Genomic DNA, 13,608 nt, shown 5'->3' on the forward strand with positions numbered 1-13,608 from the left:
GATTTCGTTCGCCTGACCTACTATAAATTATGACGCAACAGTCGGGACAACTTCAGTTGTTTGAAACTCACAGACTAGGTTAGATGCGGAATAGTTAGCGCCAGCGATACGGGGTAAAAACGAATTACAACTGCAACAGAAAGTCATTGCGACAGTTTCGTGTGAGTGTTGGTTTGTAGCGACGCCGCGAAGTGAAACCCACAAACGTACGTTTGTAAAAAAGTGAAAGCTGTTTGTGATTTCTTTGCCCGGAAGTGCAAAGCCAAAGCGGAAATAAAAATAAATAAGCATCARAGTTTGCGCGCTCTTGAAAACGTTTAATGTTTTATGCCGTTATATTTTTTAGCATACTTGTTTTACTCTTTCTTCTATGGGATGTTAAGAAACCACCGAAATTTCCACCTGGACCAAAATGGTATCCAATTGTCGGCTGCGCCCTGCAGATCTCCGAATTGAGATTAAAATGTGGAATGTTTTGCAAAGTTGTTGACGAACTAGCCAAGTACTATATAAATCCGTATGGATTATATGGTCTAAAGATCGGCAGGGACAAAGTTGTGATCGCATATTATAGCGACACCATAAACGAGATGATGACTAACGAGGATTTAGATGGCAAACCCGATGGTATATTCTATAGAATGAGAACGTTTAATTCGAAGAAGGGCATATTGGTGACGGACGAGGACTTATGGGTGGATCAACGTCGTTTCATATTGCGACATCTTAAAGACTTCGGTTTTTCGCGTGCTGGAATGGTGAATATTATTCAACACGAAGCCTCGTTTTTGTTGGAAGAATTGAGGGAAATCGTTAACGAACAGGGTGGTAAACAAGCCGAAGTCTCCATGCATGATTTGTTCAAAGTAAATGTATTAAATACACTGTGGTCCATGATGGCTAGTAAGCGCTACGACCGCAAAAGTGAAGAAATAACCGATCTGTTGACCATGTTTTTTGAACTATTTCAAAACGTGGACATGGTAGGGGCGCTGTTCAGTCATTTCCCCTTTATTAGGTTTATCGCACCAAATTATTCGGGCTACAATGCATTCGTAGAAAGCCATCAACGGATTTATACATTTTTACGTAGAGAAGTTGAAAATCACCGCCAAACATACGGAAACTATGACATGCCCCGCGATTTGATGGACAGTTATTTGCGTGAATTCGACAATCCCAAACGCGGCGAATTTTTCAGTGAAGAGCAACTACTAGCTGTGTGCCTCGACATGTTCTTAGCCGGTTCAGAAACCACCAACAAAAGTTTGGGGTTCGCCTTTTTACATATGGTCCGCAATCCAGAAATACAAGAAAAGGCTTTTGCAGAGATAAAGGAAATGATTGGCGTCGACCGTTTACCGGAATGGGGTGATCGAGTGAAATTACCATATTGTGAATCTATCGTTTTGGAGGCTGTACGTATGTTTATGGGTAATACCTTTGGTATCCCTCATCGAGCACTGCGTGACACACGGCTGAGCGGCTTTACTATTCCGAAAGATACTATGGTAATCGCTTGTTTTCGAGGTATGCTGATGAATTCGCATGATTTCCCTAACCCAAGTAAATTTGACCCAGAGCGTTATTTAATGGATGGCAAATTAAAAATCCCGGAGGCTTACAATCCTTTTGGATTCGGACGACACCGTTGCATGGGTGACATACTGGGTAGGCAGAATCTGTTTGTGTTCATAACGACCGTCCTTCAACACTTTCGCTTTCTGCCACTACAGGGAGCAATGCCTGATGATGAGCCCTTAGATGGGGCAACAGCTGCAGTGAAACCCTTTAGAGCTTCCATTGTCCCTAGACACCATGACTAAACCTATGTTAACACCCTTTACATGTATATATGTATAATATCATATTACAAGTATGAATATCTGAAATATATTTAAACTAAGTAAACTTATTTTGAGTACGTATGTTCATTATCAGTTTTGAGACGAATTCAACTCATTGAAAAGGAGATAATAGTTGTGGCATGCCTTTTCTTTAAAATTCACTATATTTATATTTTTTAAAAACAAAAGTTTAATTTAAAACTTATTTGAACTAAAAATAATGCAGATTTAATCTTGAAGAAACTCCAAATCATACGATATGGCGTTCCCAGAGCACTAAATTCCACCATGACCATACATATATYCGTATGTACGTATTTTGAATAAAAWGAAAAATGTAAACTCATTACTTAATAAATTAAACAAGTACAATACTTTGGATTCTTAAACCGGCAATAACGGTTTCGCTTTTATTCGTAAATAATGTTATCACTGTATTAAATAGTTTATTATAATAGTATTGAACGTACATACATGTATCATCAGCAACGCGCAGTCGTATCTACATACTAATATGAAATAAAAACCAAATTTTCATTCGTACTCCTCTTTAAAGCACTTTTATTAATTAAATATATTACATGAAATTAAAATTAGAATTATGAGATTACCAAATCATTAAAAAAAAACATTGCAAACATAAATTGAAGAGTTCGAGAATCGCATAGCATGCAAATCGATGAGTATGTTCTTAAATTCGCTAAAATTAACTGAGAGTACATTTCATTGTTCATAATAAATGAAAAAACTGYTAAAATTGGCATTAACAACTGTCAACTGTTTTGGTAAAAATATGTTTTTACGCTTAAACATAAAAATATGTAAGGGATACGCGACGTTTATTGCCGATTTTTTATTGTGCTCAATTGGAAACAGGCACAATTTCCAAATTCTGAAGTCATTTTCTTTCGTGCACATGTTATACATATTATATTTGTTTATAACGCTTACGAAAAATTCCCTATTTCCATCATAAACTACCGTAATAATTTAATCGTTTTATAAAACTTCGTTCAGCTCATTATATTAAATAAAACTTCAGATTCTATTTGTGAAAGGTGTACTTTCATGTTCTCATTTTTGTATAAAGTTAATAATATTTGCTTCTAATTATTACAAAAATTTATTGTACAGTCAGTTTTCATTGTAGTATTTGTTTTAGCTCCTCTATGATTTCATATAAATTATTTTTTGGAAGTCTTGCATATTCTGCTTCTAAATGTAGTCAATAAATTTATTTTTATTTAATAAACTTTAATTTGACTTGTAAATTAATACAATTTTTCGCTACTACATATAAAAAATTTGAACACACTAATGTTTGCGATAACTGAAGTCGGGTAATTGTCTAGCACAACATATTGCTACCACATAGAGTATACCGAAAAAGAAATTTAATTTAGCTGTTTGTCGCGGAACAGCACTCATGGTATGTTCGTTACGAAAACGTTTCTCGATCTGAAATGCCTGTGGTACTGTCACGAGTGGCAATAAAAACCAAAGCGAGTATTTCAGGCCATATACAACAAATACACTGTAGGGTGTGAAGAGAAGCAAAGCATATAGGACATGTGATGCTGTTCGTCCTATAAGTATTGCTAACGTTACGATTCCAGCTTTACGGTCATTTTCAACATCTCGCGTGTTATTGCTGTGTAATATTGCCTCCGCATTGAGTGCCAAAGGAAGAGCGTAATAAATTGCTGTCCAATCCACATGACCTGTTTGTGACATATATGCGAACAATACTGAAAGTGGTCCGAAAAGTATTAATATAACAACATCTCCAAGAGCGATGTATTTGAAACCGATTCCACCAGTGTAAAGAAAGCTAGATGATAAGCCGCCAAAATAAATTAATGCTAGGTGCTCCATTTTCGCGGGACTAAGAAAGGATAAACAAATGAATCCACCGCAACCGGCCATGTATAAAATTGCTCCCAAGGAAACTACCTAAATAAAAGTAGATATGTTAAAAATTAGAGAATACTACCGGATTTTAAATTTTTTTGTGAATGCAGATAACAGAACGCTGCAGCAGTATGCAAAAGGATGAATTTTGGGATGTTCTAAAGAAGCCGTAATAGATTTTAAAATGAGGATAAATAAGAGATTCCGAATTAATGACATTCTTTTTAAATAACTTTTAGGTGCGGTTATAAATTTGCTACTTTGTCACTTTTTTTTTTTTTTTGGCTGAAGAATGTTTTCCTTCGGTAGCTTTTTTGGAAAAAGGAAGCTAGAGTAGTGCAAAACTGTTTCTTACCTCATCTTTTGTGAGAATGTGATCAACGAGGGTTCGGTCGTCGGCTTTCTGTTTATCAATACCCTTAACGAAATCGAAGTAAGTATTCACCACATTGCCGGCGCAATGCACTGTAACTACCGTGAAGGCAGTTAAAAAAAATGTTATAAGACTAAAATCAGCGGCCCATTGAGAACGGTAAGCCAGCGCAGAACCCATCAATGTTGGTACCAAACTGCCAGATAATGACCATGGACGCAGTGCATGTAAGTATGTTTTCAATTTCATGAATGTGCCAGTGGATGTGCCTTTGCTTGAAGTGGTATGTGTATATGAAGTTGTTCCATTAAGTTGTTGAGTTTTTGTTTTGCATTTGTTTTCTGTAAGTGAAAATCCATTTCCTGAATGTTGATTGGTTACATTAGAAGCATCGTTAATTAATTTATGCTGATATTCCAATTCATCAGATATATTCACATGTTTAATGTATTTATTTTCAGTGCCATTTTCTTTTTCCTTGAGATCAGCCGCCAAAGCCATTCTTTCTGAAATTAAAATTGTATAAGCTGTTGTACTAAACTGATATAAAACTATTGTAATACTTACATTTTGCTCGCCTTTTGTTGATCGATTTCGTTAAACAAAATTTCCAGGTAATGGCCCTTAACTAATGTAGAAAAAATAATAATTTGTTAACAAATTTGGACAATTTTCTTAAGTTTACTATATATATTTTTAAAATGCCTGTTGCTTTGCTTATGTACCTTTCCATTCGAAACGATTTATAATGAACCCAATTTTTGGTATTTATAGGTGTTACAGCTGATGTGAGCTTTGTTGGCCTTTAGAACAAATGATATTGTTTAAAAATCAGTGAATATATTCTGTTCTCATGTAAATACTCTGGCATTGTTATACAGACAATTTCCGTTTTTCAATTGGGTATGAAACAAACCAACAAAGCCTCCTGTATAAAATTCGTTTCCAGGTGTGAAGTATCTTCACGCATTAGTTATAATAAAAGTCTTCTACGAATATGTGTAAACAATCCAATTATTAGAATAGATTAGAATTAAAATACTAAATTTCTTAAAATATATTATAATTTTTTTTTACTAATTTTTAAGAAGAAATTTATTAGTTAATCTTTCACGATTATTATGTATTTCACCTGTTCGTAAATTTCTCTTTTCTGCTTCTTCTAATCAATCCCACAATTAGACGTTCTCTGTCCCACGTCACCTGTGAACCGATTGAATGTACCACACCAAAAATTGAAGAGAGTAGAGATATACATTTATTGCCAAAGCTTAAAATGTTTATCATTATATCTATTTTCAAAAACAAACAACTATTTACAAAAAATTATCTAATAATTTTACCACATATATTTTCTAGTAAAGGACGAAAATAAATATCGTTTTTAATTAAAGTCAGAAAAATACCTCAAATAAAAAGGCATAAAATATCTCAAACTGGCAATGCTTGCGAATTGTTWGCTCGCATCGATGGGATCTTCTCAATCATCAGTTCACCAATTTAATACMTTCTCTGCTTCATCCATCCTCGAAAAAATTTTACTGTAATCGGAAAATTTTGAAGTCGAAAATTAACAATTCACATTTTACAAACTAAAGTCTGCTCTTGTAAAAATTTATAACGAACTTTAGCAAGGTCCAAAAATTGATTTATGGCAAATGAAGGCCTTTGAACAGAAAACTGCTAATTTCTATACAGTGTTTCTAAAAAGTGAGAAATTAAATTGAGATCATAAAAATGCTGTTTATTTAGAACTAAAGAAAACAAATAAATACAACCGATCAAATCTGACATCTTCTAAATGCATTTTTGGAGTTGTGGTCTCAAGAAGTTAATTGAATCATCACRTAATTTGTCGTAAAACACGAGTGGATTCGTTGGAGAGTTGGAAACCGATTCCACATTTTTGCGAGATTGTGGAAAGCAAGCGAGAAAGAGTGAAAAGAGGGAGCGAAGAAGTAGCTCGGTCTTTTCGAATTGTGCTGCTACATTGGATAGTGCGTGTCGGTCGTGCATTTATTTCGTTTAGACAGTCAGTCATCGGTTATTTTTCATTCGTGTGGTTGAGTTAAGAGTCCAAGTGAGAAGTTAGTGTCTAATATATTAGTTGAAATTTGTATTCTAAAAGTGAAAAACAAAAGCTTTAAATTTGATTTTATTTAAATAGCCACGACCTACGTCACGCCAGAAATATTTTATAAATTCCATCTAATTTTTTGTTTGGTTCGTGTAAATCAAAAGCCGTCAAAATTGAATCCACGAAGATTGACGAGACTTTTTCCTCCTCTTCGACTGCGATGGAGGATAAAGCAACAACAAAAGATCTGGATCAATGGATTGAGCAGTTGAACGAATGCAATCAATTAACGGAAACGCAAGTGCGAACCTTGTGTGATAAGGTATGTTTGGATGAAAGTGATTTGTTAGGAAATGTGTTGAAGGAAATTTGGACGAAAAAATTAATACTAGTGTGCAGCCGTTGTAAGTTCCGATCAGGTTAACATACAAAACATTTAAATCAATTTCTACAAATCATACACGCTACCTGTTCTTGTCTGTCGTATTTATTTGTGCATAGTAKGTTTGTTGGAATTACTGCTTGCTCGTTTACGCAACTGTTTCGTTAGTGCGTCAGCCATCTTGAAAATAATTAGAATATAATAGTGCGGGATGCAAGCAGTAGTATGAAAGGGATGACAAGCGATAGCAGAATGTAAACCGAAAGTTAATATATTAGATGATGATGAGGGATAGAATCAAACGATTTTAATAACTAATATAATGCAAAAAAAAAATTAGTAGATTGTTTTTAATTTTGGGAAAAAACTAATTATTATAAGATTGATTGTGCATATACATTTTTAGAATATAATTATTGATTGAATTAGACATTCCAAACACGGAAACTATTTATATATATTTTTTTTCAATTAGAGTGAAGTAATGCGATGTAATATAGACTAGATGGCCTAACCGTGTTTCTCTGAAACCACAGCGCAAATTTAAAAATAGAAAATTTTGCCATATGCTGTTTATGTACACAGATACTACTTAGTTAATTGGTTGAATATGTTAAGGGATAATATAATTGTTGTGGAACGTGTTTGAGGTTATGTGGACTGCATGAAACGCACCTTTTCTTAAAATATAAGAGTTTAAACAAAAAGTTATCAAATTTTTCAAATAATAATTTAAGAAACTCCATTAATAAGGGTAAAATGAGTACCAACTAACAATATATTAATTTCTCTCTTTGTTGCCATGTTATGCTTTTAGTTATAATTCATTAAGTGAAAGATCAAAAATTTGTTGTTTCGTAGTCATTGCATTCTTTGTTTGTAAATCAAATTTTTAACATTGAAAAATGCATTTCTTCCAAAAAGATTAAGCACTATGTATATACAAATACTGTTCCACGCAAACTTCCGTATGTATATGTATACATATGTATGTAGATACAATATAGGTATATTTATATTTTTCTGCTATGTGCTATGTATGTGCATGATGAAGGATTAATAATTTGTTTTGAAATGAACTTCGTTTAACGTTCTCCTTCTATTGGCTGATGTAATTAGATATTAAGACAAGTATGAAGAATCCTATGTACAAAAAAAACATATCCGAAGTATATCAGTTTTCCAAAAACAAATGATAAGGATCATTTAACACTGGAACTACCGATGTTAAATATATACCTAGTTGTACAGCACTCGTCAAATTAACTGTTTTGAGTTAGTTTAAGTAAATAAAGGAATACAATTTAGCACTAACAAAATTTAATATAATAATTTATTAATTATTTATAAAAAAAAAGTTTCTATTTGAATGAGGCACATATTTTACATGTACATGTTATATTAGTTGAACACTTGCATAACACAAACATATTTGTTGCATGCAGGCAAGATTTGCGTTCATACGAACTTTTTTTTTTGAGTTTTTTGAAGTACAATCCATTGGCTGTTTTTACGATATAATGAAAGTACAGCTGCGAGCAGTGAAATAGTAGTGGGTGTTAGAGTTTTACATACCTGTGAGTTATGCAAAATTCTAAACAATTTTAACATCAATTGAAATGGAAAASTTTATCATATTTCCCTCGCTACGTTTATTAATAAAAATATTTTAATTTGAATGGGTGTAAGATATATTTATTCACAAARTTGTGTTTATATATGAAATTTGATGGGAGCAGTAAAATAGTAGTAAAGTAATAATTTTTTTTTAACTGAAGGATTTTTGGAAGTTCCGTCTATACGCCTCTTCATAGAATCTACGAGACTCTGGCATCTTTTTAGTGGTATGTTCTGCCATGCTTACTGCACTACGGTCTACAACTCGTTGTTGTTTTTGGGTTTGTCATTCCATACGGCTTTCTTAACGTCTGCCCAAAGGTTTTCAATAGGATAGAGGCCAAGCGATTGAGCTGACCTGTTCATGACATCAATTCCATTGACCCGAAACCACTCCTTTGCCACCCTACTGGTGTGCTTCGGGTCATTATTCTGCTGAAATATCTTTTTCAGCGGGATGTCCTCTTCAGCAAATGGTATCATAATATACTGCATTATATCCACGAATTTGYGTCGGTCCGTTATGCTAGTAATCTTGTGAATTGGGACTACACAAAAAAATTGGGCCTGTAAGAAAAACACCCCAAACCATGAAATTCAAACCGCCTGCTTCATAGTTTTTGTGCTGAATCTGGGGTCGCACTCTCTATTAGGGGAGCGTCTTAGATACTGACGGGACCCTTTACCGCCGTATAGAATAACTTTCGACACGTCTGTCCACAAGATGTTGCGCCATTTCTCAATCGGTCCTTTGGCAAATTTAAGACAACTTGCTATATGATTTTTTTTAATAACGGTACTTATCGAGGACTGCGGACATATWAATTATGTTCATGTAGAAGTCTTCTCACTGTATGAACACCGCAGGCAAGGTTCAGTTCATTCCGAATCTCCATAGCTGACATTATAGGTCGAGTCTTGGCACATCGTACAACTATTGGTGTAAAATTCTCGGAAAGAATCCATATTGCGCCCCTTTTTTCGTCTTTTTTTTTTACAAATAATTGCATTGTGAGTCGTTGTGGCTTAACACCCTGCAATCCTTTCCACTCCCTTGAAGGATTTAACGTTGTTTATGAGAGATTGAATCCATTTTCGTTTCTCTTCACTGCAGTGCTTCCCGCGGCCCACCAAAATAGACAGTCGTAATTTTTAGCTTTTTTCATTGGATAATTAATAAAATAATAAGAAACTTACTTTTTGATCGATAAAATTAAATATTTTTTAGTAAAAATAATCTGTGTCCAATCAGCTCACCGTTCACTAATGCTCGCTCATAAAGACAGATATCACAATATAATTAGCTGTAAAAAAGTAACGGTAAGTGTTTCACATTTATTGTTGTGTATAAACGGACCGTTACACTACAGAGAATATAACTAGAATAATAATAAACTTCAATACCATAAAAGAAACAAAATTTGAAGCGAAACCATTTTTGTCAATAGCCACTACTATTTCAATGCTCGCAACTGTATATGTATATATATGCATTGATGTCCGTCATTGCATAGATAATACACATATAAATTATTATAACCGTCATTTTGATGGGTCTTGGTATAAATAGGTATAAGTCATACTGATTACGGAAATTAAAGTCGGTGAGGGGAAATTGAATAGTAATGTTGTTATATTTTATTAAAAGTCGTAATAAAACYCTGGAACAATTATATAAATAATAATCACATTTTTATGCATGTAATTTGAAAACCGTCAATAGATAGATAGATACATAACTGAGGAATGCATGCGACCATAGGTCTATTGTGCCCTCTCCTAACTCACAGGGACTCGCTTAGCCCCAGCATATTGACGAAGTAAAGTATTTTGTTGGGTGCTCTCGAGGCGATGTGATCCCTATCCGGAAACATGGCTCCAAGGGCCTTCGACCTGCGCCTACAGACTGCAATGCAGTCGATTAGCAGGTGCTCCGGGGTTTCAGGRTCCCTGTCRCAAAACCGACAGTTGGCGCAAGATGATAGGCCCATGTTAGTTAAGTGCCTTTTCAGCYTGCAGTGGCCGGTATAGAATGCAACCAGGATCCTGAGTTTKTTTCTTGGGAGGTTAAATAACGATTTAAATCTCTTTTCGTTATACCCCCCAACTAGCAGCTTGGCATGACGCATACCGTGTCCCAACCATACTGGTGGAGGCTGCGGAGCGGGCTAGCTCGTCAGCCAGTTCGTTGCCGGCTATGCCCCTGTGCCCGGGCACCCAGATTAGGTGTACCTGGTTCTTTGCAGCTAGGTTGTTTAATCGTCCTCTGCACTCCTGCACCAAAAGCGATTTGATCTCGTAGGAGGAGATCGCTTTCAGTGCCGCTTGACTATCGCTGAGTATAGCTATGCGCTCGTTGCGATAGTTGCGGTAGAGGTTTATCTCTGTACACCGACTTATAGCCAGGACTTCAGCCTGAAAGTCAATTGACGGTCTTGCTAGTTCTAGTGTAYACAACTTTTTAAAGTCAGATAATAAAAATTATTTTGATCTTCAAATTGCAATACATGCTTCATATAAATTTGCAATATTGTAGTTCAGCATATGATAAGGAATATGCTATAAATATTACAAATGTACTTCTGTTCTTACTGGTAATGGAGATTTTCCTCTATTAATACAATAAATTTCAATGTTTCTAGCGGAACTTGGCTAAAATTTGATTTGCTCAGAATAATTAAAATGAATTAAAATGTTTACAATTAAAATGCTGAGTAAATCAAACTTGAAATGGCATTTCGTTTGGAAATAAGAAACTTTTCTTATATTCTTTATTTTAATATATATAAATGAAAAAAATAATTAATGCAAGTTTATTTTAATTTGTTTTGCAGGCGAAGGAGATTCTCTCCAAGGAATCTAATGTTCAGGAGGTAAAATGTCCGGTCACAGTATGTGGTGATGTCCATGGACAGTTTCATGATTTGATGGAGCTATTCCGGATAGGTGGCAAATCTCCTGACACTAATTATTTGTTCATGGGTGATTATGTTGATCGTGGTTACTATTCAGTAGAAACCGTCACTTTGTTGGTGGCATTAAAAGTTCGTTATCGTGAGAGAATAACGATTCTACGCGGCAACCACGAATCGCGACAAATTACTCAAGTTTATGGATTCTATGATGAATGTTTGCGAAAATATGGCAATGCAAACGTTTGGAAATATTTTACTGACTTGTTTGATTACTTACCACTAACGGCATTAGTCGATGGTCAAATATTTTGTTTACATGGAGGGCTTAGCCCATCTATTGATAGCTTGGACCATATTCGTGCTTTGGATAGACTTCAAGAAGTGCCACATGAGGGTCCAATGTGCGATTTACTGTGGTCCGACCCCGATGATAGGGGTGGCTGGGGCATTTCACCCCGTGGCGCCGGTTACACATTTGGTCAGGTATATAAGCGTATATTTTTTTTATATACGTAATTATATGTACATGATTATATTTTTACAAAAATGAACAGGATATTTCAGAAACGTTTAACAACACAAATGGACTGACACTTGTATCTCGTGCACATCAGTTAGTCATGGAAGGATATAATTGGTGCCATGATCGCAACGTTGTTACAATATTCTCAGCGCCTAATTATTGCTATCGCTGTGGTAATCAAGCGGCCCTAATGGAATTAGATGATTCACTCAAATTTTCATTGTAAGTACCTATGAACATACCATCGCCCATCCCTTAATAGCAATATTATATTAGGCAACTAAAACATGTACCTTCACTAAAAAATCCTATTATCTTAACACTGCTTAAGAGATGGTTTACGAAATATCTGATAAGTGACAGCAGTGGTAGAATTTGTTTAGAAAAAAATCTTAGCAGGTGCTGCCGTAGGGTGATTTCCTTTACTTTATGATTTTTTCCATCTTGAAAAAGGCGTCTGACATAGAAATGTATTCTATGAGTTCGAAAATAAACTTAAACTTAAAAACAGCAAAGGGATCGAGTTGCTTCGCGAGGTCCGTGAAATCTTTGAGTAATTACCATCTGTATAAAGTATTAAGTTTAACTTTTAATTATCTTAAGTCAACTGTCTTTAGAAACATCAAAGAAGGTCACTAACAAGTGTAAGCGATTTCCTAATAAGTTGAAGAAATTAATAATGTTCAACCAATAATAAAAAATCTAACATATCGGACTTCTAAACTAAACTAAATGACTTTACTAAACATAATGACTTTCTCTTCATCTATTACAGCCTACAATTTGACCCAGCACCTCGTCGTGGTGAACCTCACGTTACACGAAGAACACCGGATTATTTCCTATAAGAGAATTCTTCATCCATTTACATATATTATACGTACATTTATATAAATGCAAAAAGAACAGCAGAAAAAACAAAGAATACTAAACTATTTATAAAAATCGAATTCCAATCGCATGGAAAGAAGATATAATAAATAAGTAAAATCAATATAGTTGAAGTGAATGTAAAAGTATATAAATGGAGGTAACACCAGATCTTAGCAGCAATAATTACGGACGAGGGACGGCTGCGATTGGCAACTTAGTAGGAGTACTAATAAGTTATTGTGTAAGAAACAGCCGACACAAAACCCCATACAAGTATATGTTTAAAACGTAGGCATTAGTTTAAGGCTTACAAAAAAGATGCAGCCAAATGCAAAAATTTTAGTATATGCAAATCCAAAACAAACAATTTCCACACTTAGTTAAATAAAAAGAAATTAACTTTGGACAGAATTACAATTGATTTACATTTAATTTAACAGTTAACGCGATGTGATCAACGCTAAAAAGTATAATATACAAATTCGTTATTTAAAAGTCCACAGATAAATAAAGCCGATTTAAAACCAATAAATAATAATAATTTTTCGCAGTAAATAAATATTGAAATTTTCTATTAAATATGTAACTTTTAGAATTCGCGCATAGATATAGCCTTGTCACACATTTAACTTATTATCAAGTATGAAGCAGAGAAATCGGATGCTAAATCACATAACTAACATACACAGTCGTCAACTGGAAACGAGACGTGACAGTAATACGGCTTATACATTACAATTGGAGCAGGAACTGAACTGATTAGCGAACGCAAGATGAAAGAAGAGTTTGTAGAGTGTAGGGCTTTACACAAAACATAATATAAAAATGAAATAATAGAGAATAAATGATATACATAAACGATGAAAACACAAAATTAAACAAAACACAACTATAAACATAATATTTAAGTTGCTAAATTGTGAAAAAAAAAACAATTTATTATAATTATTATTTTATTGCTAAACAGAAAAATAAAAATGTATTATAAAAAGGAAAACGTTTTATGCCATGTAGAGGGTAGGAATTTTACTCGCCAAACCACCAAGTGAGCCATACAAGTCTTATGTGCGGTGACACAACGTGCTATTGT

The 13,608-nt window shown here is 34.3% G+C and overlaps 3 protein-coding genes across 3 annotated transcripts; 2 read left to right on the top strand and 1 right to left on the bottom strand.

Annotated features, from left to right (window-relative positions):
* Positions 1-72: 72 nt before the first annotated feature.
* Positions 73-2,221, top strand: LOC108965797 (probable cytochrome P450 303a1). Its single transcript, XM_018928425.1, has 2 exons — positions 73-1,671; positions 1,737-2,221. Exons 1-2 carry the CDS (start codon positions 321-323, stop codon positions 1,748-1,750), a joined length of 1,365 nt encoding a protein of 454 aa, XP_018783970.1. The 5' UTR covers positions 73-320; the 3' UTR covers positions 1,751-2,221.
* A 157-nt stretch (positions 2,222-2,378) lies between these two features.
* On the bottom strand, positions 2,379-5,631 carry LOC108965798 (ubiA prenyltransferase domain-containing protein 1 homolog). Its single transcript, XM_018928426.1, has 7 exons — positions 5,538-5,631; positions 5,264-5,334; positions 5,048-5,120; positions 4,857-4,934; positions 4,699-4,759; positions 4,114-4,637; positions 2,379-3,800 (listed from the first exon to the last, which is right to left on the bottom strand). Exons 6-7 carry the CDS (start codon positions 4,630-4,632, stop codon positions 3,162-3,164), a joined length of 1,158 nt encoding a protein of 385 aa, XP_018783971.1. The 5' UTR covers positions 4,633-4,637; positions 4,699-4,759; positions 4,857-4,934; positions 5,048-5,120; positions 5,264-5,334; positions 5,538-5,631; the 3' UTR covers positions 2,379-3,161.
* Positions 5,632-5,657: 26 nt separating this feature from the next.
* LOC108965799 (serine/threonine-protein phosphatase PP2A) lies at positions 5,658-13,262 on the top strand. The gene is made up of 5 exons (XM_018928427.1): positions 5,658-6,218; positions 6,299-6,530; positions 11,042-11,605; positions 11,677-11,867; positions 12,421-13,262. Exons 2-5 carry the CDS (start codon positions 6,429-6,431, stop codon positions 12,491-12,493), a joined length of 930 nt encoding a protein of 309 aa, XP_018783972.1. The 5' UTR covers positions 5,658-6,218; positions 6,299-6,428; the 3' UTR covers positions 12,494-13,262.
* The last annotated feature ends 346 nt before the right edge of the window (positions 13,263-13,608 follow it).

The sequence above is a fragment of the Bactrocera latifrons genome, unplaced genomic scaffold, assembly GCF_001853355.1.
Source record: "Bactrocera latifrons isolate USDA-ARS-PBARC rearing strain unplaced genomic scaffold, ASM185335v1 scaffold_149, whole genome shotgun sequence".
Classification (NCBI taxonomy): Eukaryota; Metazoa; Arthropoda; class Insecta; order Diptera; family Tephritidae; genus Bactrocera; species Bactrocera latifrons.

Excerpts from the sequence above, each read along its gene's own strand:
- LOC108965798 (XM_018928426.1), bottom strand. The coding sequence starts at position 4,632 with ATGGCTTTGGCGGCTGATCTCAAGGAAAAAGAAAATGGCACTGAAAAT. Across the intron at positions 3,801-4,113 it reads ACATTCTCACAAAAGATGAG|GTAGTTTCCTTGGGAGCAAT; the intron begins GTAAGAAACAGT and ends ACTTTTATTTAG.
- LOC108965799 (XM_018928427.1), top strand. The coding sequence starts at position 6,429 with ATGGAGGATAAAGCAACAACAAAAGATCTGGATCAATGGATTGAGCAG. Across the intron at positions 11,606-11,676 it reads CCGGTTACACATTTGGTCAG|GATATTTCAGAAACGTTTAA; the intron begins GTATATAAGCGT and ends AAAAATGAACAG. Across the intron at positions 11,868-12,420 it reads GATTCACTCAAATTTTCATT|CCTACAATTTGACCCAGCAC; the intron begins GTAAGTACCTAT and ends CATCTATTACAG.
- LOC108965797 (XM_018928425.1), top strand. The coding sequence starts at position 321 with ATGTTTTATGCCGTTATATTTTTTAGCATACTTGTTTTACTCTTTCTT.